The sequence below is a fragment of the Kwoniella shandongensis genome, chromosome 9, assembly GCF_008629635.2.
Source record: "Kwoniella shandongensis chromosome 9, complete sequence".
Lineage (NCBI taxonomy): Eukaryota > Fungi > Basidiomycota > Tremellomycetes > Tremellales > Cryptococcaceae > Kwoniella > Kwoniella shandongensis.
Window position 1 is genome coordinate 644,425 of NC_089295.1, and position 23,656 is coordinate 668,080.

Sequence of the window (23,656 nt, forward strand, 5' to 3'; positions counted from 1 at the left end):
ATACAAGCAAAACACTTTTTTCAGCGAGATCAAACCGGCTACTTTCGAGTAAAAATGGCAGAAGCAGGACACGAATTCCCGCTCACCCAACTATCTTCCTCGTCAATCTCGATCAATGGGAAAGATTTCGTCGATACTCATGGTAGAGTGATTTCGTTGAGAGGTGCGAACGTAGGTGGGGCTAGTAAAGTGTGAGTTGGACATACGTTCTCTCCTCTCGGCTTCTTTTGTCATCCGGACTTGTGTCCAGCTTGACAAATCGCTATCACCTCCCGCTCTGATCTTGGGCAAATTATCTTTTGTCGTGATGGCATATCTCCTATGATATCAAAGCATTATTTCGTGGAGCACTAGCTAACGCTCATGCTGGACTCGTCTCAGTCCGAACAGTCCCGTACCCAAAATACACGATCATAAAATAGCAAGTTATGTTGGTAGACCATTCCCCCTCGAAGAAGCAGATGAACATTGGCAAAGGCTCAAATCATGGGGACTGACATTTGGTAAGCTAGCTCCATCAGACTCTCCTATGGAACTCTGAGGTCGTAAGCCATAGCTGACCCTTCACTTGTGTTTGCGTTCGGACAGTGCGATTAAACGTGACTTGGGAAGCTATCGAACATGGTGGACCGTGCGTTGATCCCTGCGAATCGAACCATTGGGAAGGAGTCAAGCTGATATCTTTGTTGATCTGAATAGAGGAGTGTACGACGAAGAGTACCTGACATACCTACGAGATCTGCTGAAAAGTATGGAGTTACACGGTCTGGTAGCTTATGTCGTGAGCTTCATCCACCTCCCTTCTCTGCAACGTCGCTGAATAGTCTGTGTGTTGATAGGCAATCCACCAAGATGTTTGGTCGAGATATTCTGGCGGAGTGAGTCGTCCAGCTCTTTCCACTTCTTTGGAGGGGAACAACACTGACCGATTGGATCGATAGTCCGGAGCACCAGGATGGACACTTGAAGTAGCGGGATTTGACCTCTCGAATGATGGGGAAGCTCTTGCTCTGTCTGGAGCGGCCTTCTTGGATGGAATTAGAGGAGGGCGATTGGCTGGAGAAAGGGGATTATGGCCTACCGGTGAGTAAGCCCAAACTGTCACTTGCGTACGATGGATGCTAATAAGTAATGGATCAGGATACCAAAAGCTCGCAGCAGCGACCATGAAGTGAGCTAGACTGGCAGGGATCTCTCCTTAAATCACGAGAGCTGACGTATCGCTTGTTCTCCTCTAGCACTCTGTTCTGGGCAGGAGAGACGTTTGCACCTTCCCTCAAGGTCCCTGCCACACGTAATGGCGTCAAGAAGTCGGTCAACATCCAGACTTTCTTGCAGGATGCTTTCCTCGGCGCATTCGAGAAGTTGGTCGAGGCTGTAGGAGACCTGGATACGGTCATGGGTTTCGAGGTGAGCCCTTAGTCGATCGGTAATCGTAGTGAGCTAACCAAGCATGAATATAGCTCATGAATGAGCCTCATCCCGGGTTCATCGGTCTGCCGTCCATACATGAATGGGTAGGTCCTCCGATTTACCTTATGATGACATGAAAAGTGCTGATCGAGATAGGATTTCCATAGAACTACAACACAGACTTACACTTGGGCGAGTTCCCTTCTCCTCTCCAATCATTCTCGATGGGAGCAGGCCACCCTACACCCAAAGTCCCAGTGTACACCCGATCATTCCCCTTCCCCACCCGTATATCGAGCCACACGACAGGTAACACCACCTCTGCATCAGCATGGGCCTCCGGTTCATGTCCTTGGGAAAAGGAAGGCGTTTGGAGATGGAGCGAAGCAAAGGGTCAGGCCGTTGCTCTGCAGGAGGATTACTTCACCAAGAGCAAGCGGAAGGGGGAGAAGGTTGATTTCTACAAAGACCATTATTTCCCCTTCGTGAAGAAGTGGGAAGAAGTAGTGCAGAGAGCTTCATCGAAAGGGAAAGCGTTGGCAGGAGGACTGAAAGCGAGAATGGTGGAAGCTGTTCCAAACGAGTATTGTCCAGAGTGGGAAGAATCATCAAGGCCTATCAATATGGTCTATGCCCCACATTGGTAAGTCACATCTCTCTCACATGCAAGAGATCTCAGCTGATCAGAATCTCCGTCGACGTAACAGGTATGACCTCAATGCGCTGTTCAAGAAACAGTTCGGCTTCATGACCGTCAATGTACAAGGGCTGTCAAGGGTGAGTTACGTTCAAGGTCACTGCAAAGGGGTCGATGGAATTGACGGGATGGTCTTTTGTTCAGGGCATGTTCGTACTTCGTGCTCTATACTTTGGCAAGGAAGCTGCCAAAACGAATTATGCTTTACAAATCAAGAATCTGGTGCTTGAAGCCAGACTCAAACTTGGACCTGTCCCTGTTGTCATCGGCGAATGCGGTGTTCCAATGGATTTGAAGTAAGCATACCGTGTGCATGTTCTAGCAAGGAGTAGGCGCTGATCGTAAGAGCAATGTAGCAATGAACATGCGCTCAAGACTGGTGATTGGACATGGCAAGAAAGGGCGATGGATGCTTTGATCTCCGCTATGGAGAGCGCGATGGTCGGTTTCAAGTGAGTGTTTGAAGGCTGAGTAATATGTATTTATGGTGGTCACTGCTGACATCAAGCAGCCTATGGACGTACAACCCCACGAACAGGAATGATATTGGCGATGACGTGAGTTTCGGCATGTTGCAGTAGCAACAAGTGCGATGCTGATCCGCCCTGGATCAGTGGAACGCCGAGAACTTCTCATGGTACTCTAACCACAATCGCTCGATCGCATCGAAGAAGGCGGAGGACTCTAATGATCTTGATGCTGGAGGAAGATTGTTGGACGTTATCGTCGTAAGTTGGTCTCTGACTCTGACTTTGGTGGACGTATGTCTAATTAGGTGCTCAGCGACCATATGTCGTTGCCACGTCTGGAACGCCCCAATCGTCAACCTACGATTATGAGACCGGTCACTTTACTCACCGTTGGCGATCAACATTACGCCCCGACACCACCGCTCCTCAAATCAACGAGGTGACAGAGATCTTCCTCCCTCGTCGAGTATTCCGAGAAGGTGAGATCGAGTTCTCAGCATCTGTAGGAGGGAGATTACAGTTCGATTGGCCCAACCAACGTCTTTGGGTATGGTTTGAGGATTCTCCTCAGATCATCTACGAGACGAAGACGCCGGATAGGAGACGAAGGATAGACGTCTGGGTCCCTGCAAAGGCAAGCAAGAGTGAGGGTGAATGGAAGACTTGGCACTATGTCGTTGCGGCGTTGGTGGCGATCGTGGCGCTTTGGGTGGCATATGCAGCTCAGATGATGGAATGGGAGAACAACAGACGCGTAAAGAGGATCATCGACTCTTTGAACGTTCAGGCAAAGGCGAAGTTAGACTAGATACAGAGTTGATGTGCGATGCTATTTACAATCTGGGAAAATGCATGTTCTTGTATTATGTACACTGTCCCTAGATTTAAGCTTTTTCCGCCATGAGATGCAAACAACTCTCAATGACTCCCATAGCCTTGTCACATTCCTCCTCTGTGACAACCAGTGCTGGGACGAGTCTGACGGCATCTTTCCCTGCAGTGAGAAGTAATACTCCGCGTTCCCTAGCCAACCTCACCAACTCTCCGGGTTTGGTCTCGTCCTTGAAAGCGATACCTCGAATCAATCCACGTCCTCGAATTTCATCCTTCAACAGGGTCGGGAACAACACCGGTAATCTCTTGATCAAATCGTCCAAATGCTTCGAAACGGATTTCATAGATTTGAGGAAAGTGGGGTCGGATAAGCGGGAGATGACGTGGACTCCAATGGCAGTGGCGAGGGGTTGACCGCCGAATGTTGTTCCGTGCATACCGGGGGAGATGGTTGCTGCGATGGAGGATCGGACGAGGATGGCTCCGATGGGGAAACCGTTGGAAAGGGGTTTGGCCATCGTGACGATGTCGGGTCTGCGTAGGGAGTTGGGTCAGTAAGGTATCGACAGGAAGAGGACGGAAAGCGGCTCAGGATTGAGTGCAGGTAAAGGGGTTATGGTATGTAGTGCCACGGGTTGAGTATGTGACAGAACACCACTCACTGTGCTTCCAAAGGGAACTCGGAGTGAGCCCACATGGTACCGGACCTGAAGAGACCGCACTGGGAGTAGAGAGAAGTACCGTCAGCACTGAGCCCTCTGATACGGGCAGTCAGACACAACCCACCTGAATCTCATCATAAATTAAAACGGCTCCAACCTCCCTACACCTCTTTGCGACCAATTCCAACCATTCCCTCTTTCCCTCTCCTACACCTCCTTCACCCTGAATCGGCTCGACAATGACACCACATGTCTTTTCATCTATCAATTCTTTGATCTTCTCGACATTGGTATCGTTGTATTCTCCGACTCGTACACCTGGGATGAGAGGAGCGAAGGGAGCTTGATATTTCGGGTTTGGGGTGACGGAAAGTGCTCCCATTGATCTTCCATGGAAAGCGTTGGTGAAACAGACTATCCCAGTTTTATCTTCTGAAATAGTCTTTCCATAAGCTCTGGCAAATTTCAATGCACCCTCATTCGCTTCTGTCCCACTGTTGGAGAAAAACACTTTCCCTCCTTCCTTCTTCGAAGTTGATGATAGACCTAAACCACCATGTTGACGAGTTTTCTCAACGAGCGATTTGGCAAGTTCACCAGCCCATTCGTTCCAATATATATTAGAAGCATGACTGATCTTTGAGCTTTGTTCAGAGATGATTTTGTTGACACCGTCATCGGAATGACCGAGCGCTGTGACGGCGATACCAGCTGTGAAATCGAGATATTGACGTCCAGACGAATCGGTCAATGTGAGGCCTTTACCGTGGGTGAAGAGGAGTGGTGGTCGGACATAGGTGTTGAGCAAGTATTCGGAATGATCAGTGATCAAGGATTGTGTAGAAGCAGGGACGACGGAATCGGGATGAGTGGGTTCGAGATAAGATAGGTTTGGCTGTGGTATGGAGTAAGAGTTTAGCTGAGTACCAAGCGGAAGATGCAGATCATATGGTGCTTCAGGACTATTGTAGCTGGAGAGGCGACTCACCTTGAGTTCAGAGGTAGCGTAGCCACGAGTAAACGCTCGTGCAGGAGTAAAACCTCGAGTCGCTCGGGTCAAGCGGAGCAGACGAGGGGCGGACATTGTGTATGAGTGGTACAATGGAAGAGGTAAAAGGCGATGGATCAAAGGAGTTCGGTGCGTTCTTCTGCGATAACGAGGTCTAATTGGGATACTCCGGCAGATAGACAAGAACGAAATGTATTTGTGAGAAACGAAGTGAAGGTGGTTGAATGAATTCGTTGCTTCGCTTCGACTCGCTCGTTATCTTTCAAGTCCGTGATCCACCCCACAACCCAAACACTTCCGACGGAACCAAAATTTCAACTGGAACCGCAGAAACAGCTGATACTATATCAGAATGATGGTATATACATATGCATGGTGTGGTACTATAGCTAACATGGACTGTCAAGCCGTGATGCGACGACACGAGTCCTCCTCATGTTCGATCTAGGTAATCTAATGGTCTGGTCTTACTCGTCAATCTCTCCCTCTTATCCTCGGGAACCACCAAAGCCTCCAAAGCCTGAGCTACTCCATCATCCTGTACCGCCCAAAAAAGTCAGCTTCGCTCCTTCCAAACGAGATCATGGTAGCTCACATGAACACCCTCTTTCCAAGTATACGGAATCCATTCATCGTCCGCTTCCCTGTTCGCCATCCACCACATTTTATTTCTGAAATCTTTGATCGAACCACTCCCATCGTTCTCTTCTTCATCTAACAACTTCCGAGCAGGTCGAAGATCTTTGATAGGCGCTGCCGATGCCGCAGTAGGTGCTTTGCCCTTTTTCTTGGCGCCGCCAGGACCATCATCATCGTCTGAGTTGTCCCCGTTGGCTCCGTTAGCCGCACTACGACGGGAAGAGCGTTCGCGTTGTTTCGTATCGGCTTCATCGAGATAGTCAAGCGCTGTTCGGAATTGTAATAGTCGGGATATAGGATGGAGGTGTAGAGCACCTACCATGAGAAGAAGATAATCGAAGTCAGCATTCCAGAAAAATGGTTTAGCGTACAAGTGTGATAACGGATGGTGATGAGGAGGAAGGTTGGACTCACCCTCTCGAATGACACCCGAGTAATAACCCGTGGAATTGGGCACCAATTCACTCCTCAGTCTCATCTTATCACCCCATTTCTCATCATTCTTCTTCTTCTCTTTCCCCTTTTTATCCTTGTCCTTTCCACTTGCTCCTCCTCTTCCACTAAAGCCATATCCACCTACAACATCACCGTTCTCCCCGCCATTCTCATTAACATTCATAACGAACCCCAGATCCCTCGCACGATCTTCTCGCCAATAACTCGTTCCTGCATCGACTGGAATTTCCACCTCCACCCTACCCGCTTTCTCCTTAACTCGAGAGGTGATTATTTTCCCTCGGTCTTGAGCCCATTTGGGTACCGAGATGGAACGATGTTGTAAGGGATATTGATAGATGTCCAAATTCGAATGAAGTGTAGAGCTCAAATACATCGGTAATGTAGCGAGAACCTCATCATCCTCATCGTCATCACTACCTTCGTCCCGGGCTATTCGCTCGGAAAGAGGGAAAGGACGGGGTTTGAGATTCGGTAATGGCGGTGAAGGTTGACGAGGTATATACGTTGTTGATGGACCTGGAACATCGTCACCTGCCAGATCTGAAGGTGGTAGTTGAATCCCGTCCGATTCTCGAGCTTCAGGATACGAGGCGATCGTATCAACCGTAGTCTCAATAGCAGGCTCGGCAGGGGGTTCGGCGTGGTCTGCCATGGTGGGACGTGAGGTTGCAAAGATAGATAGAGAGCAACGGAACCGCAAGAACAACAACACACACCGACAATTAGTGGACCGAGCAGATTTAGAAATCTTGAAACGCGGATTGATTTCTGCTTAGGCGAGCGGGTCTTGGTTAGTACTGTCACTAGGCGCGCTGGGGTCATCCCACTCGCGATGTTGCTAATCGCCACCGGGCAGCGGACGACGAAGCAAGTTGCGATGAATTGCAATTATGCGTGCATTTCAGTCATTCCACCCTACATAAGCCACCTATTGTATACATTGACAGTCACTTGTTCCCCTCACCGACCTTCCCTCCTTCTATCGCTCACATTAACGCAATGCCTGTCCTACCTTCGTCCAGTGACGGGCCATCCGACCATCCCCAGCCTAACCTCCCTCCACCTTCATCCGATCCGAGCTCATCTTCAGATTCTACCCCGCCACTGCCCCCACAGAACGTCAGCCCCGATTCTGATGATTCTTCAACTCCTTCCTCCTCACCGTCATCCAAGCTCTTCTCACAACTATATAATCATCCATCAACATCATCAACCCTCTTCCCCACACTGGGAACATCAACAGCTTCGATCCTCGCATCGAAATACGATCCCTCATTATCATATTTCCAATCTCAAGCTACCGCCTCTTCCTCGACTTCAGCTACAGCGGCACAACCAGCTGTGATACCTCGAATGCCTGAGAAATGCTTTTCGTTCTGTACCCAATCTGACGAAGCGAGACCGTTGTGCAGGATGTTATGTTTGAGAAAGAGAACGCCACTGCCCACGAGAGAAGAGCAGTTACGTAGATTAAGACCGCCCTCGGTGTCAAAGTCTCTCCCTTCATCCGGTATCACTTCAGAAATAACACCGTCCGCATCCTCGTCTGCGTCCGGTTCGTTGAGCTGGCTCTCGGCACCTTTCGAAACGTTGAAACGGAAGATCGATCCTTATTCCATCATTTACGTGAGAGGTACACCCGACGGCGTGGTAGGAAGATATATGGAAGAGCTAGAATGGGATGATGGGGAATACGATTTCGGATCGGTCTCGAGAGGTGTGGTCAGTGGTGCGAGTGGGAAGAAGAGGAATAGAGATGAGGTGAGAGGGATGGAATGGATGGAATGGGGTGATCAGGGGTGAGTGGGCGGGTCTTGTTCAGCTTGCCATGGTTTCGTGGTCCTCTCCCCCTCCTCCTTCATGATCTCAAGACGATCCTGCCATTTCCGTCGCAAATCGTTTGATGTCTCGCAATGATCGGAAAGCTGATACCCTATCACGCTACGCCTCTCACAGAGCCCTACTCCATCTTCCCCTCTCTACCATATTCCATCCCATCGTCTCTATCCCTACCACGCTCAATCGTATCCTCTCCCCATCACGCAACTTCCTTAACACATACTCTTCCTCATTCACCGACGGTGCCCAATTACGCGTCCTATCCAAGTTCCAAGAAGAAGTAGAGAATGGTGGAGCTAAAAATATGATTGATAAACTCAGAGTGTATTGGAATAAGAGGGTGGAAGAGACGAGAGAGAGAAGAGAGGAGATGTTGAAGCAGAGACAGGAGAGAGTGAAAGAGGTAGGAAAGGAGGTAGAAGGGAAGGGCGAGTGAGCGTGATGTGGCGTGTAGCTTCCCTTTTTGATTGAGACGGTGCATACATCAATATTATTGCTATCATATCATGACGCGCGGTCCGGACGCAATGCACTTAAAATTCAGTTCACTTCTGACGAACACGCCATCGTACTTTAGAGTAAGATCGTCCTCGATAGATCAACACAGTCGTGATTAGCCCACTATCTGATTGGCCTGCAATGACACTGCTCTCAGTTGATCGTGGAGTCCGTGTCGAGCAGCAAATCACTTGATGCTCCTGCTGCCTGCTCGTGGTCGCGATTTGTCGCGGACGCATCGTCAAAGCTGCAAGATGAGATATAGCAGAGTCCTATCCGTGCATCGTGCATGAGAAAATGATACTGCTCGTACTGTACGAGTACTGCTATGACGAAACTGAAATCGTAGACGTGTGTTTGATGGAAGATGGGTTTGGGTTGGGTTTGGAAAGTTGTGCAGGGTGGTGTGATTGGTGATGGGAAGATGAAAACTGGAAAGTAGTTGAATCAAATGAAGGAATCAAAATGAGGAGAATCGAAAATCCATTCTGGGTATATTCAAGAAAATACTAAGAGAGAAGGAGAACTTCACTGATCGCAGAGTCAAGTCCTCGGAATGAGGAGGGAGGGGGTTGAGGGGAAAGACACGTTTGGGGTTGTTGGGCGTGAAGACACAATTATGTTGAGCGATCCCTGATTAGTGTGAGACTTGGACATTGCTCAAAGCTGTCGTAGAGAATAATCAGTATATATTGTCGGAGTTTAGAGCTCGTGATCACTCACCCTGCGTGACACTGTCCACACCCTGGTCACCACTTGCTCCCGCTCCTGCTCCACCGTAGCCCCCACGACCAGTGACGTTCGCCCTAATCGGATGCGGTCCCGAATGGGGGAAATACGGTCCCGTAGCCGTATTAGGACTCGAAGTCGCCGCCGTAGGACTGGGCGGCATCGGTCCAAACGAACCCTGGTTACTGGAGAGAGATCGAGAAAAGTTCATATGTGAGATATCGAGCGATTGATGTCGTGCCGAGACGACTCGCGGTTGACTATGCGGGTGAGGGTGAGATGGGCCGCCGTGCCCTGTGGATGCTTGTCGGACTCGGTCTTGGATGATAGGATCGGAATCACGCTTGGAATGATCACTCTCCGATCGAGTCGGTTGCTATACAAGATAAGTTGGTCAGCTTTCCATCTTACCGGGACACCCCCAGATGACCAGTTACTCACTGTCGATCCAGGCCACAAATCAGCGCCACGTCGAGGTTCAGCATAACTCAAGGGTCCAGCAAAGCCAAGGGAGCTCTCATCACCCGAACGGAAAGACGCTCCAGGACCATTGAACAGTGCTCGAACATCGGTCGAGACAGTCACGGGTCGCTGACGACGCTCCACAAGCGATTCACCTTCGCCCTCTGCAGTCATTGACACTAGTCAGTACTTCGTCATGACCGAGTCGCTAAACAACTCACCAGTGTTGTTTGCTCCAGTAGCTAAGAGCTTGCTGTTGAAGTGAGAGAACGCATCGGCAAACGAGTCGACTCGCTTGGTCGCGTTAGACGGGTAGACCTGAATCTGTTCGGGATTTATCACATCAGCTCTGGCTGTCACCTCCACCATAGATCTTCCTACACAGAGTCGTCACCACTTACGTTATGCTGTCCCAGCCACTCTTCGAGAGCATCTCTCGACGTTCCCAAGAAATCGATGTTACTTCTCTGACATCTGAACTTGAAGATCGCCTCTTCTCCTTGTCCGAATTTAGCAGAAGGAACAATCGCGATCTGGTGATCTCGCTTGACCCGTTCGGTGAAGAGGATGAAGTCGGTTGAAGTCACTAGACGAGTGAGTTCGGGGTTTGGAGGAACATGAAGATCCGCCTCGAAGGGTACGTGGTCCTGTGAAAAGCATTAGCCAGGCGGATCACGTCTTGCAACGGCATACGTTACGCTGACTCACCAGCAGCATCGCAGCAGCGATATGGACTTGTGACTCGGGACCGAAGATCGTGACGATGTCACTTGCTGTTTCCTTGTATGGGAATCGGACTATTGAGTTCGTCTTCTGCTCGATATCATGAATGAAGATGCTCTTCTCCCCGAGCAGAGTTCTGTGATATCGCCTAGGGATGGAAACACTCTCGACAGTGTAGTCCTTGTCCTATAATCAACGCAGACCTATCAGTATGCAAACCTTTCGTGATTGGATTTCCCATCAACTCACCTTAGGATTCACCAGCTCCATCACGGACTGCTTAAGACTCTCTAAGTTGATCGCGTTCTTCGCCGGTGTCCTCGCAACGACATTATCCTCATTGTCCAAGTACCCTCCGAGCGCTGCAAACTCTTCCGCATTGGAAAACTTCACATACACACCATACAGCTTCATGATCCGCTGGATGTTCTTTCCGCCTACTCCGATGATCCGTTTATGATAACTCTCTGGAACGTGGAACGATACCTCGGCAGGCAATTCTTCCTGTAACATCGAAAGACCCTGAAGGGCACCGAGATCCGAGCCAGATACATCCATGAGGAAGTTGTAGTCGTTGAAGGTCTCAAACTTGATCTTGACACCGGCCATCTTCATGATCTTGTTGATCTTGCCGTTCTTCTTCCCACTTATGAATTCGCGATGCTCATTGGCAAGCTCGATCTGGAATCGAATCTCATGGTGGAAGTTCTGCAAAGACGTCAGAGGCTCCTTGTCATAGTATGCTTTTTCGAAACGACTCACGTGGATAGCTTCTAGCTCCAAGACCATCATGACAGCTGCCCGGACCTCTTGCTCCAGACCGTGCATCTCGAAGCAGTTCGATTTGAACACCACCTCGGCTCCTGTTGCATGAGCGATCCTCTTAAGGACCGGCTGCATTTGTGCAGGGTTCAAGCTCGCCTGAGGCATGAGCACGTCGAACGAGATCGGCAACAGCCAGAACGACGCGACGTAGAACTGACAAGCCTGTATGGGAAAACCCATATCAGCATTCGTGATCTATATATTGATGGGACACTCACCAAAGCCATGACACTTCTGATGGTGCGCTCGATGTTAACTCGATGGTCGCCAAAGACAGTGATCAAGCTAGCCTGACTTCCAACCGAAGGCACTTGGATATAGGTCCCGTTATCGTTCATGATGTTCTTGACCTCTTCCAACCGTTCAGTTAACAACCAATCGAGCTTTCGTGGGAGGATAGCCGTATCTCTCGAAATGACAAGTTTGCTCTACGAGATAAAATGTCAACGGAATTCCCCATTCAGCGAGCGAGACAATGCCTACTTACCTTCTGTATAGCAACATTGAGCAACATGTCTCTAGCTCGTTGAACGCCGAAGAACTCTCCAGTGATCCAGATCTGGTTCGATTTGCCCAAGATCCCTTGCTCGCCACCATGTACGCTCAAACCGGGATGAGGTCCTGCTCCGAAGTGTCCCATGTTTGGACCGCCCATACCCATACCTCCCATGGGACCACCGCCCATACCCATACCTACACCTGGTCCCATAGGTCCGCCGCCCATTCCTACATGCATATGATTTTGAGCGTGTCCGTGTCCGCCGTAGGGCATGTTGTTCGGTCCAGGACCTGGTCCGTGACCATGACCATGGTTGTGTCCTGGTCCCATTCCCATGCCGGGACCATGGCCATGTCCATGGTTTGGTCCAGGACCCATGTTCATCCCTTGCATGCCATGATGCATGTTAGGCGGCATAGGTGAACCGATTCGACTGTTGGGTATGCTTTGATAACCCGTTTGCATTGACGACATCCCGGTGTGGTTGACCGACATGGGTGGAGGAGGACCGTGCATAGGGTACTGGATACCAGGACCGTTGTAAGGCATTCCGCGAGTTGTGGAGGGGTCGATGCTGAGCGGTTGGGGTTGATAGGGGTAGTGAACGTGTTGATGGGGATTGTAGACTGGCGGACCGGCATTACGATGTTGAGGTTGTTGGAAATTGCCGTTCATACCTCCCATGCCCATCGCACCTCCGGCACCGCCGCCCAAATGCATGCCACCACCACTTGCCGCGCCCATACCGTTCATGCCAAGCTGACCAGGCATACCACCAGTCATTTGTATTCCCATGTTGCCGGTGTTTTGTACGCTGACACCGTTCATGCTTCGGTAACCCAGACCTTGCTGTTGGCCGGGTTGAGGAGGGTTGAGTACGCCAACGAGGGGAGTTGGGTAGTAGATGTTGGTGGCGGTCTCCTCTTGGATCGATTGGATCACACCTCGCTTACGGGCGCCAATAATCGCGTGCAGCTTGTAGTCGATATCGCAAACTTCGGAGTGGAGGCCGCTCTGCGCAAACAGAAGCGATTTCAGCAATGCTCAAATGTATACAAGGCCGGGTTCCCGCACTCACCAGCTCATCGAGCATGACCAACAGCCGAACTTTTGCGACTTCGACACTCTCCACTGATCCTGTGATGACCAGCTCGCACATTCTTTCTGTCTCTAGTCCGTAAGTGACCGGGGCGTTAGGCGGTGGTACACTCGCAGCATTCGCGTCGGTAGTGGTAGAACCATTACCCGCTAGTCCTTCGGTGGCAGCGGCGTTCGCCCCATTCGTACTTTCCGGACCCGCACTTCCCTCTCGTTGAGAGCTTGTGGTAGTGGTCGTAGGCTCCTGCTGTCCCTGGCTCGTAGATGAAGAGGTCACGGCTTGACCATCCGCTGTGGCAAGTACTGTCCCACCGATTCCAGCTCCTGGAATCTCGATGTTGAGAACTGCGATATGTGCTCTGCTCTCCGCCGCAATCTCATCCAATCTCCTTTTCACGTCGGGTTTCAACGGACTAACACTTGCCAAGGGTGATTCGAGTATTTCGGTTCTTGCAACTTTGAGTGTAGTCCGATTATCTTTCGGTACTTCTCTCAGGATCGCACCTCGAGCCGCCATGACGCTTTGGTACCCTCCTGAAAGGTGGAAATTCCATGTCGTCGTTGCTGGGATAGGTTCATCACCTTCCCCAGAAGGAGGAGGAGGAGGAGTAGCTGCTCCGAGATCTACACCGACCGATTCCTTTGTGACTGTCACAAGACATCCTTCTCGCGTCGTGATGTCAAGACACATCTTCTGGACTGTTTGCCAATCCTTCTCCACTTGTGCAGGGGTAGTAAGCGTCGTCGTGGAGGAAGATTTGGAAGGCGGGGAAGTCGCAGAGGTGACATTGGGTAAGGGGATCGTGGGGATCACGCCAGAACCTGGGAGAGCGAGCGATGAAGGGAGTGGAGAGGACGATGAGCGGAGAGAACGAGGCGAAGGACCGGGGAAAGTAAAAGAGGTGGTGTACAAATCCATCTTGAAGACGTCGTCGAGCGTTCTATATGAATGCGAGGTAACGAGGGTTGGGGGTTTGGGGGGACGTGTGTAATTGATAGGTGCAAGGTATATCCACAAGCAGAGTGGAAGGTGATTCTGGTATCGACGATGGAGATGCAGTTATCACGGTCCTAATGGGTGTTCAATGTTAGCAAGGTATACTACTGAAATGGTAACGAGGCAAAGTGATAAGGCAATGGGAGAATAGGGAAAGTTCGCCAAGAAAGCACAAAGTAGGGGAAGCCAAAATCAAACTACCGCTTCTACCGCTAAGGTGAAAGTAGTACAAGCACAATAGCAAAGAGGGCGATTCATAACCCGGAACTGCATTGACTGAGTAGGGACAGGTTGAGACAAGACATGGCGAGATGAGACGGCAACCGCTCACACCTCAAAGCGCCAACAAGAACGCCTCGGTCCGGTTCGAACGGGTTTCTCACTCCCCTTTTGCGCAGTGGTTCAAAAAGAACAAAACGGTATGGACGGGTGACATGATGGATTGGACATACGGAGAGCAAACGTGACGATGAAGGATCGATCTTGACTCACCTTGGTATATCCTTTCACTGTTGCTGTACTTCCAAACCCGTCCGACAAGTACCTTCTCCTAGTATAATGACAATCCGATCCGAATCGAAGCGATCTTCTTGGAACTGTGGTGTGGATAGGGTATATACCGAAATGTGCAAACAGACAAGCAGTGTAAGGCTATATATGCTCTGGTATTGGTATAGGCGAGTACTACGAATGAATGAATGAATGAATGAATGACTACTGTTCTGCTACTGCTGCGATGGGGAGTAGCTTAACGGGACAAGACCACTCGGTACAAGGCAAGGCGCGTCAAAGATGCTGAAGTAGCTCGTGGCGTGGCACTCGCACTCGTAAACTTATCACACATCATTCCTCCGGGAAAGCAGCACTGTAGCCGGCGGTAATTAACGCAACGCAACACATTTGATCGTCATTCCGTTCATATACAGTATGCAACAAATCAATGAGAGGGTCGTACAATGTATCTATGTAAGATGAGTAAGGGGGGATTGGAATGCTGTGGTGGTGTATCTAGAGCCCAAATGACTATAACAATCTGTACATATGCTTCGCTCGTCCGTCCGTCTTTCCTTCCTTCCTTCCTTCCGCGTTGTGGATATCTCAAGACACTGACCGATGGCAAGGCGTGTCTTCTCACACCACTGACAAGTCCCTGCGACTGGCCCACGCCCCATTTCTCTTCGTTCCGTCCACTCTCCCTAACGCACCACCCGCATGTTGAGCGGTGTTCACATCCCTCTCCTTCAACGGTATTTGTTGAATCCTCCCGTTTCCATTGCCATTCCCGCTCCTGGCATATTGTGATTGGCTCTGAGGATCAATCACAAACTCATCTTCGCCATCTTCTTCATCCTCGTCTGCATCCTCAGCAGCCTGAGAGACCCATCGACGGGTCGTAAGTGGATTGAGTAGGAACCGCTGTTGATAATGCTCGTGTTCCGGACATACTGAGGAGAAAGACAAGTAAACTATCAGCTGCTTTCTAAAGTCCAGAGGTACTATTACTCACATGTGTCCCGTGATGCGGGCACACCTTGACCGAAGTGCAGATCTCTCATGTCCGGGTGTAAGTAGGCTCGATCTGAAAGGATCATGTCAGCTGCTATTCGATAAGCCTTGGTAGGGAATCGCACTCACGCTTGGATCCCTCTACCTCATGCAGTTCTCCGCATTTCCCTTCTGTCGGCGCTAATACCTCATCTTGTCCTGCCTCATCTTCTGGATCCACATCCGCCGACAAGAATGGATGTCTCAATGCTTGAGCTGCTGTCAATCGCTTCGTCGCATCTAGCCGTATGAGTCTGGTACACAGATCGATCGCTTGATCGATCGATTCGATATGCTCTCGCGCATCAGCCGGTGTAGGATTGGACATGTGAGGTGTGTAGATGTGTGGGTTGAGCTTGAGGACTAAAGCTGAGAGAGTAGGTGGGTTGTTGTCGATCGTGGGAACGTTTGAAATGATTGTACGGTCTTCAAGGTCGACTGTCAGCCTCTGAAAACAGTGAAGTACTGTGGCAGACTCACTGTGAAGAAGAGCGCATCGCTCCATCGCACTGCGCCCAAAGATCGCAGCAATCTCCATCAACGCCTCAATATCGTCACTGGAGTTGAACACGGGGAACTTGTGTGTCAAGATCGACAGCAGCATCACGCCCGCAGACCAGATATCAATCGCTAAGCAGTTCAGTCAGCCAAATCTAAGTGAGACGTCAGAATGCCAACCAACTCACCAACAGTCTGATCAGGGCATTTCAATAGAACCTCTGGAGCTCTGAAGCCTCTCGTTCCCGCTCGGTTGGTCTTAATGGTCGGTCGCTTGTCTTCCTGCGGGAAGCCTACACGCCCCTCGCCCTGCTTTGATCTCTTCCTGGCATCATATACCGCTTGCTCGACGACCGACGTTTCGTTTGTCTTGATCTTTGACCCCTGCAAGGAGGACAGTGTCGCTGGAGCATGTTGGCAGGTAGGTCTTCTGGGAGGGCAATAGCGCTAGAAACGAGACATATGGTGAGTTGATTTCATAGACAAACTTCCATCAATGAAACTTACTTCGGCAAGACCGAAATCAACCAAAACGCCATCCTCAGTCTCGTAGTCGTACAGGAAGTTGGCGGGTTTCACATCTCGATGGACGATCCCTCGTTTGTGAATGTCTTTCAACGCACGGAACAGGCTACGAAGATATGATCGCATGTGTGGTGGGTCCATATGTCGGTAGAAGTGCTGTCAGAAGCGACGAGTTTAGCACCACCCGACGATGATCATGCCGTAAAATAAACGCTGGGTCACTCACTCGAAAGTCGTCACTTCGGTGGAAGGGAAGGACAATGATGACCTGATCCTCTTCTCTGAATGCTGTAATGAGCTGGGATACGTTTCGACATCCTCTGTATATGGTGAATCGTCAGCTAACCTGATCTGAATGTTGTCTTCCATATATTGAGCTCACCTCAAACTCTCCAAAATGGCCAATTCGTTTTCTATTCTTGCAGGACTACTAGTCACCAAGATCTTTTTGAGAGCTACTTTCACCTCCCGTGGGCCATCCTGCTCATTGTCATCCGGTCGACCAGACCAGTACTCATTCGAGTACGTTTCATGCAGACAATCATGTGCGAGGTAAACGGACGAGAAAGTACCTAGGAAGAGCACATGTCAGCTTAAGGGTCCAGGGCTACCGCCGTATTCACGAAGCTGACCTTCTCCTAGTCTGTCCACGATCTTGTATGGTCGATATCCATTGACTCCCTCACTGAGCAATGTCAGACTTTCCGTAAAAGCTCTGATATCTCGCTTGATTGCTGTTCGTTCTAAGACTGGTCGATGATCCATTTCGTAATCGTCCGAATCACCTGAATGATAACTGCTTGGCGAAGGCAGATCGTCCCTTTCTTCTTCCGCCACGACCTCATCAGAGTATGTTTCCTCGTTCAATTCCACAAATGAATGATTGTGTCGATTCGTCCCGTTTCCTATTGAACGATTTTCAAGTATCTGAGTCATGCGATCGTTGTTCGTCGCTGTAGCTGGTGGTGGTGGAGCAGGGGCAGAAGCTGGACCTCCGGAGTGCCGAGAGGAAGTGGATAGTTGTGATTGATGTGATCGTGTATCGAGTGGCGGAGGCATGACGGCTCGTAAGTCGATAGTAGCGGGTTGAGGATTCACGAGAGTATTTTCTTCTTCCAAATTTTCAGGTGAGAGGATTTGCTGATGAGACTCGTAGTCTTGAACGAGGAAGTATTCTTCCGTTTCATAAGCTGTTTGTTGTTGTTCCTCCTCTCCATCACCTTCTTCCACGAAGAAATCACCCTCTTCCTCTCCCTCTCCATCACCAGCTTTCGCTTCTTCTTCTCCTCCTTCGTCATGGTCGTCGTCGTCGTTGACCAAAGTCGTCAGAGTGTCTTCCAGATCATCTCTACCACCTGTCCTTCCTACGACGAAAGTTCCTCCCGCTTGTTCTGAAAACAGAACACTTCCTTCCCCATCCCCTCCCTCACTCGTTTCTAAGACCTCCGCATCTCGTTGCGCGTACGAGCTCGGTCCTGCTACCGTTGTAGTATACGGTGCCGCGGTTGACGCATCAGCCACGAGATAGCTTGATGTGCCTTCCCCTTCTATCTCGTCGCATATGGGTGTCGCTTCTCTAACGCGTTTGATACCTCTTCGAGGTGACGAGCCCGAAGCGCTGGAAGTTGCCTCTTCATGATGTTGCCTCTTTTTCCGTGCTGTGAAGGCGGGATTGGTGGGAATTGCGAGCTGGGATCGCGTTGATGTTGATGTTGATGTCGACGCCAACGCGGATTGTTCAGTTTTCCAAATTTCTTTCGTTGTTGTTGTTGTCGTGTTTTTCAATGGAGGCGCGAACGAAGACGAGGACATGACAATGAGGGATCTACCAAGATTCAATTCACGTTTTTGGGTTGAGGAGACAAAGCTAGGAAGCAGAGTTGTGTTTTCAGAAAGAGTGTTCAGTTGGACATGATCAACTCTTCTCCTGCCAGGGAAATACAGGCGCGTCTGGTGCGTCACAACAAATCGAGCGACCATCCCGTATATAAAAGAGGGGGCGTGAATAAATAATACCTGTGAGTCGGTTCGGAACCTGTTCATCTGCTGATACCGGATCTAGCGAGTTACCGGAGTGATCACACCACTCACACACATGCAACGTTGAACAGCATACACATGATGGTATCATTCGACTACATGTGGTCCACTTCCACTGGTCACTCTAACTCCTCTATCATATATAGGTACAACTCTGGACTCGCTCAGCCATCTCCACATCTTCTTCAACATCATCTGAGCCTCAACACCATCCGAGGTCAGCTATACATCCCACAAACATGGGTGGCGAATCACAAACACAACATCACTGGCAAGGTGTCCTTTCCTCGGCTCTCGACGCGGTGGGGCACACCCCACTCATCCGTTTGGACCGCATCGCCAAAGAAGAAGGACTCAAGTGTAATCTATGTGAGCTATGCTCTCGTCTGCAAAAGAAGGATTAGCTGACGCCACTGCTATCTTGTAGTAGGGAAATGCGAGTTCTTCTCTGCTGGTGGATCTGTCAAAGACAGGATAGCGAAGGTGAACATTCAATACTTCCTGTGCCCAGCCCATCAATAACATCCGACTAACTGCTTACGGCGTTGACACAGCGAATGGTCGAACATGCTGAGAAGGATGGGATCCTGATACCGGGTCAAAGCATCGTCATTGAGCCTACGAGTGAGTCTAGTCTCGCCTCCATCCACTGTAGCGGGTGATTAGGTCGAAGTACTCACGACTATACTCTTCGCAGGCGGTAACACAGGTACGAGGCCACAGTATAAGATATGCCAATAAGTTCAATCACTGAGTATAGGACGGTATACATAGGTATTGGATTGGCTTTAGCATGCGCACTGAAAGGCTACAAGTAGGTGTCAAACGCGCTTTTGACAGCGATCGCTTACACGTGTCTTGTCCTCAGATGCATTATCACCCTGCCGGCTAAGATGAGCTTGGAGAAGGAGGTCATGCTGCGTGCTCTAGGTGCTGAGATCGTCAGAACACCGTGAGCTGCCCGCTGTCTAATGAGCTTGCACTAGCTGATTGTTAGGCTTTAGAACCGAAGCGGCGTAAGCTGTAAATTCCCAGTTCTGCTCGAGCCATGAAAGCTGACTCTTCCCTTCCTCCAGCTGGGACAGTCCTGAAAGTCATATTGGTTAGCTATTGGCATATTGGGGTGACACAATGACATATAGCTGATGAAGCTCTTCTTATAGGTATCGCTCGGAAACTACGGAAATCTATTCCTGGCGCTGTGATCCTGGATCAATATTCTAACCCTCACAATCCCCTTGCTCACTATTACGGTACCTACGAGGAGATTATGGTGCGTGCCGTTTTTTTGACGATTATCAACCCACTAATCACATTTGTGGATACCTTGACTGACCTCTTGCAATTCGCAGTACTCTCTCAAGACGTCCGACTTACCGAGAAAGGATATTTCCCTTCTTGTGGCTGGAGCTGGGACAGGAGGCACCATCACAGGTATCGCTCGAGCCATCCGTGACAACGAGAAATCCTTAGTGAACGGCGATGCAGCTTCGCACAAGCGAACGACGGTACTGGCTGTCGACCCAGAGGGATCAATCTTAGGTGGCGGTGAACCTGGAAATTACCAAGTGGAAGGCATCGGATATGTACGTGCAGACTCCGTCGCATGTGTAGCTACTGCATCCGGTCATGCTGGGTCGTTCATCAGCTGATCCCCAAGCGATGTAGGATTTCTTCCCAGAGGTGCTCGATCCCAATCCACCTGTCGTAGATGAGTGGATCAAGACGAACGACGAAGAGTCATTCGCTATGACCAAGCGATTGATGTGAGTGCAGTCTCTGCGTCACTTTATGGCACGATTGATGCACATGGCAGCTGACACTGTCCCCCTGTCAACAGTCGTAGAGAATCTCTCTTCGTTGGAGGATCATCCGGTTCTGCCCTTTCCGGCGCGATTCGTTATCTTCTCTCCCCCGCCGGTGATGAGATAGCCAAAGATCCCTCAGCCAACGTCATTGTCATCTTACCGGACGGAGTGAGGAACTATATGAGCAAACCGTGGTTCTTGGAGACGGCGAAGAGTGCAGCCGCAGTAGAGGAGGAGGATTTGAGAGATGTGATTAGGAATGTGTTGGGGAGAGATTTGGGGGACGTCAGCGGGGTAGTGGTGGAGAAAGTAGAAGGTGAAGGAAAGGTTCAGCAAGATGGCGAAGTATGAAGAACTTTCAGAGATCGATTTCAATTGGACGGACGTATGTAATACAACTGGATTGATGAAGGGCAAGACGGATAGATCGTACACCATGTAACTGGATATGTATGCATTGATGAGTTTTCATCCGGTCCGTCGTGTGATGGGCGTCAATGCGATGGAGATGGTCTATCTATGCTTTATGATACAGTGCTGGACTACTCGTCCTCATCCTCATCCTCATCCTCGTCTTCGTCTTCGTCCTCATCATCTTCGCCCTCGCTCATTGATAAAGCGGCGAAAAACCCTCCTGTCTTCTTCACACTCTTCCTTCCCTCCTCTTCGACCACTTCCTCCTCCTCTTCCTCGTCTGCTTGTGCGCCTCCCTCTTCATTTTCGTCCTCACTGACATCATCCAGATCGATCTCCCAATCATCAGTGCCACTTCCAATCTCCTCTTCTGTACTCCCTTCCTCTTCTCCCTCTTCGCGGGTTGACCCTTTCGGCTCATCACCACTCACGTCTTCCCCTACTACGTTCAACCATATTCCATAGCCTTGTTGTCCTTTCATCCCAGGAGGATTGAAGCCCCATCTGACTTTACCGTCGGCCAGGACTCGCATCACTGCAGGAAGAACACAGTTCGAATCAATAAGTATCACTCCACAGCGGCATGGGATTATTCACTCACTCGCGTCGGCTGCTCGGTTGATATCGGGTCTACCTCCTTTTGCAGTCACTACACAGAATCTGATATCAGTACCAACTTCCTCACGACTAATTTTGCCATGTTATGACACGAGGCATAGTGAAAGACTTACGGTAACCCCTGTCAATCGCCCTGCCTTCCATGATCCCTCCTGCTGTCCACTTCTCCTTCCTCTCCCTCTCCTGCCTTGCTTTTTCCTCCGCCATCGCTGGATCGCGATACGTCCTCTTGCCCAAATACTCGTCCTTCTCATCATCCGCCTCGTTCCGGGGTACACGGAAGATTGTCTCAATCGGCAAGTGGAGGGCCGCGAAATGGATACATGCGAGTAAAGAAGGGATCTGAGAAATCGGAATGACTATCATGATTTCGGTCAGCTAGGGAAAATCATTACACGAGTAGAGGATTATGTAGCTGACTCACTCCCTGCCAAAGCTTGGATCTCTAGTCCGACCAAAGATGGACAGACTAGTCCTGGACAATCTACGATCTTGACTTCCTTCTTAGCGCCCCAGAACATGGTCTGGAAATGTTTTGTCTGTGAAAAGATCATCGTCAGTTGATGCGAGTCATTCGTAAGGCCTTGTTCAACTGACCTTGCCAGGTGTTCGACTTGCTCGTACTTTCTGCTCGCCTAACAGGGCGTTAAGCAGAGAAGACTTGCCAACGTTCGGCTGACCGATCAAACCGATTGTCAGAGGTTCATGCGTCGGATCTCGAGAACGTGGTGTTCCGTCATTCGTTATCGCCGATACCTCGTTCTCGTCGCCATCTTGAGCTGTGGTAGCGGACGCACTCGTCTGTGGTACAGAAGGGTGAGACGGTCCAGCGTGGTTAGAATAATGTTTTTCGACAAGAGAAGTCCAGTCGACCGTGCTCCGCACAGAAGGCTTCCACTCTTTCAACCTCTCTGGTCTCTCTTTCGTCCATTCGGATGGTTGTAGTAATCGCTCATGAGCAGCCGTCAACGCAGCGATCAGCTCGTCGAGCGACTGCTGTGGTATATCAGGCTTGTGTTTGCCTTTGCCTAGTATCATAAATCAGCTTGACTCCCTCAACCATATGATTCAGAAACACTGGGCAAGCTCACCATCGCCCAGCGGGTCCACCTCGTACGATCGAACACTGACGACCTGTATACCTTCCTCTCCCCACCATTTCTTCACCCATGCTTTCCAACCTTCCACAGCGGCTGGATCAACTAGATCCGATTTGGTGAGGACCAATATGATCTCCTTCCGAGGTTTTAGCGATTGGAGATGTGATCGTAGAGAAGGTGGACAATGCAATGGAGGACATCGGGAATCGAGAAGGAGCAGCAGGACGTGTGAAGCTTCGGTAACTCTCCATCTGTGAAAAGTAGTAGTCAGCTTCGACACGGTTCAAGGAGTTCTAGGTCAGAAGCTCACAGTTGTCTCCAGACTTCCAGATTTGTTTCGAACCATGTCGGACCTCTTGGCCATTTCACCTTTTCTTCCGCCGGCGTCTCTGCCTCATCCTCTTCTCCCACTTCGACGGCAGAAGCCGGTTCTTCATCTTCCGCATCGACCCAATCTTCCATGATATCCTGAGTACTTTTCAACCACTTCTTAAAATATCCTTCTTCATTCTTCTCCACCTCCTTTTTGGACTGTCCCATCCTGAATTTCGGTCTAGTCGGACAAGTCAATCTCCCCTCTTTATCCCTCTCCACCAACAGATCCATTGGGAAAATAGCCGCATCACCATCTAACGGTCTCGGTAGTGTTTCAGAGAACGCTAGATCTCTCGTTCGAGCTAAGAAATCAGACGAAAGCGCCGTAAATCTCGATTGTAATTTCCGATTCGTGATCACTATATTGGTAGGATCACCAGAACGTGCAGGAACAGGAGCACGTCGTTTCTTAGCTTGGGACGAAGCTTGAAATTGATCGTATTCGTCTTGTGAGATCTTGTCTTGTTTTAATAGAGATTTCGCTTGTAGTTGCGCTTTCTTTTGTTTCGCAGAATTGGGCTTTCGTCGTGGCATCGTGTTGGAGGTGTCTCTGTAGATGTGGGTGTGGGTGTGGGTGTAAGATTGGGTGAGCGGGGAGGTGCTGTGTCTTGCTAACGAGAGTACCGGTGTCTCTATGTACGTGTGTACTGGCGTGTGTTGCCTGCTTGAGACGATGGAAGAAATACAAGACGAAGTGCTTTCAGGCGGCGGTCGACATTTATACACATCTTCCAAAATCAAAACGCAATGACGCAAAGTCCTCCTCGTGTCGGATCCGAGTACCAACGGAACCAAATGAGATGGTGATCTGTGCGGAGAGAAGATAGCCGGTGATATCGGAGCCGAGATAACAAAATCACAATCTCCCATCTCCCATCTG

At 50.0% G+C, this 23,656-nt stretch overlaps 8 protein-coding genes across 8 annotated transcripts; 3 read left to right on the forward strand and 5 right to left on the reverse strand.

Moving 5' to 3' along the window:
• Positions 1 to 54: 54 nt before the first annotated feature.
• On the forward strand, positions 55 to 3,388 carry CI109_105160 (uncharacterized protein; the record flags this gene model as incomplete). Its single annotated transcript, XM_032003180.1, has 16 exons — positions 55 to 191; positions 382 to 503; positions 589 to 631; positions 700 to 781; positions 840 to 878; positions 942 to 1,083; positions 1,141 to 1,171; positions 1,239 to 1,410; positions 1,464 to 1,517; positions 1,581 to 2,056; positions 2,121 to 2,190; positions 2,255 to 2,406; positions 2,467 to 2,562; positions 2,622 to 2,667; positions 2,725 to 2,838; positions 2,894 to 3,388. 16 exons carry the CDS (start codon positions 55 to 57, stop codon positions 3,386 to 3,388), a joined length of 2,271 nt encoding a protein of 756 aa, XP_031862502.1.
• Positions 3,389 to 3,464: 76 nt separating this feature from the next.
• On the reverse strand, positions 3,465 to 5,160 carry CI109_105161 (uncharacterized protein; the record flags this gene model as incomplete). Its single annotated transcript, XM_032003181.1, has 4 exons — positions 3,465 to 3,948; positions 4,077 to 4,135; positions 4,201 to 4,971; positions 5,065 to 5,160. 4 exons carry the CDS (start codon positions 5,158 to 5,160, stop codon positions 3,465 to 3,467), a joined length of 1,410 nt encoding a protein of 469 aa, XP_031862503.1.
• Positions 5,161 to 5,518: 358 nt separating this feature from the next.
• On the reverse strand, positions 5,519 to 6,835 carry CI109_105162 (uncharacterized protein; the record flags this gene model as incomplete). The annotated part of the gene is made up of 3 exons (XM_032003182.1): positions 5,519 to 5,623; positions 5,681 to 6,039; positions 6,139 to 6,835. 3 exons carry the CDS (start codon positions 6,833 to 6,835, stop codon positions 5,519 to 5,521), a joined length of 1,161 nt encoding a protein of 386 aa, XP_031862504.1.
• Positions 6,836 to 7,182: 347 nt separating this feature from the next.
• CI109_105163 (uncharacterized protein) lies at positions 7,183 to 8,458 on the forward strand (the record flags this gene model as incomplete). Its single annotated transcript, XM_032003183.1, has 2 exons — positions 7,183 to 7,982; positions 8,140 to 8,458. The coding sequence occupies 2 exons, from the start codon at positions 7,183 to 7,185 to the stop codon at positions 8,456 to 8,458; spliced, it is 1,119 nt and encodes a 372-aa protein (XP_031862505.1).
• A 699-nt stretch (positions 8,459 to 9,157) lies between these two features.
• CI109_105164 (uncharacterized protein) lies at positions 9,158 to 13,775 on the reverse strand (the record flags this gene model as incomplete). The annotated part of the gene is made up of 12 exons (XM_065967608.1): positions 9,158 to 9,186; positions 9,244 to 9,625; positions 9,691 to 9,875; positions 9,933 to 10,035; positions 10,113 to 10,358; positions 10,420 to 10,620; positions 10,684 to 11,142; positions 11,197 to 11,421; positions 11,478 to 11,687; positions 11,747 to 11,841; positions 12,604 to 12,772; positions 12,837 to 13,775. The coding sequence occupies 12 exons, from the start codon at positions 13,773 to 13,775 to the stop codon at positions 9,158 to 9,160; spliced, it is 3,243 nt and encodes a 1,080-aa protein (XP_065823680.1).
• A 1,209-nt stretch (positions 13,776 to 14,984) lies between these two features.
• On the reverse strand, positions 14,985 to 18,401 carry CI109_105165 (uncharacterized protein; the record flags this gene model as incomplete). The annotated part of the gene is made up of 9 exons (XM_032003185.2): positions 14,985 to 15,298; positions 15,361 to 15,432; positions 15,489 to 15,824; positions 15,879 to 16,028; positions 16,085 to 16,343; positions 16,404 to 16,577; positions 16,648 to 16,741; positions 16,804 to 16,993; positions 17,054 to 18,401. 9 exons carry the CDS (start codon positions 18,399 to 18,401, stop codon positions 14,985 to 14,987), a joined length of 2,937 nt encoding a protein of 978 aa, XP_031862507.2.
• Positions 18,402 to 18,700: 299 nt separating this feature from the next.
• CI109_105166 (cystathionine beta-synthase) lies at positions 18,701 to 20,620 on the forward strand (the record flags this gene model as incomplete). Its single annotated transcript, XM_065967609.1, has 11 exons — positions 18,701 to 18,830; positions 18,889 to 18,944; positions 19,016 to 19,085; positions 19,236 to 19,275; positions 19,330 to 19,413; positions 19,466 to 19,477; positions 19,538 to 19,563; positions 19,625 to 19,734; positions 19,814 to 20,047; positions 20,130 to 20,227; positions 20,302 to 20,620. 11 exons carry the CDS (start codon positions 18,701 to 18,703, stop codon positions 20,618 to 20,620), a joined length of 1,179 nt encoding a protein of 392 aa, XP_065823681.1.
• Positions 20,621 to 20,811: 191 nt separating this feature from the next.
• On the reverse strand, positions 20,812 to 23,310 carry CI109_105167 (uncharacterized protein; the record flags this gene model as incomplete). The annotated part of the gene is made up of 7 exons (XM_032003187.1): positions 20,812 to 21,218; positions 21,285 to 21,332; positions 21,415 to 21,660; positions 21,726 to 21,840; positions 21,899 to 22,329; positions 22,393 to 22,652; positions 22,712 to 23,310. The coding sequence occupies 7 exons, from the start codon at positions 23,308 to 23,310 to the stop codon at positions 20,812 to 20,814; spliced, it is 2,106 nt and encodes a 701-aa protein (XP_031862509.1).
• Between the last annotated feature and the right edge of the window lie 346 nt (positions 23,311 to 23,656).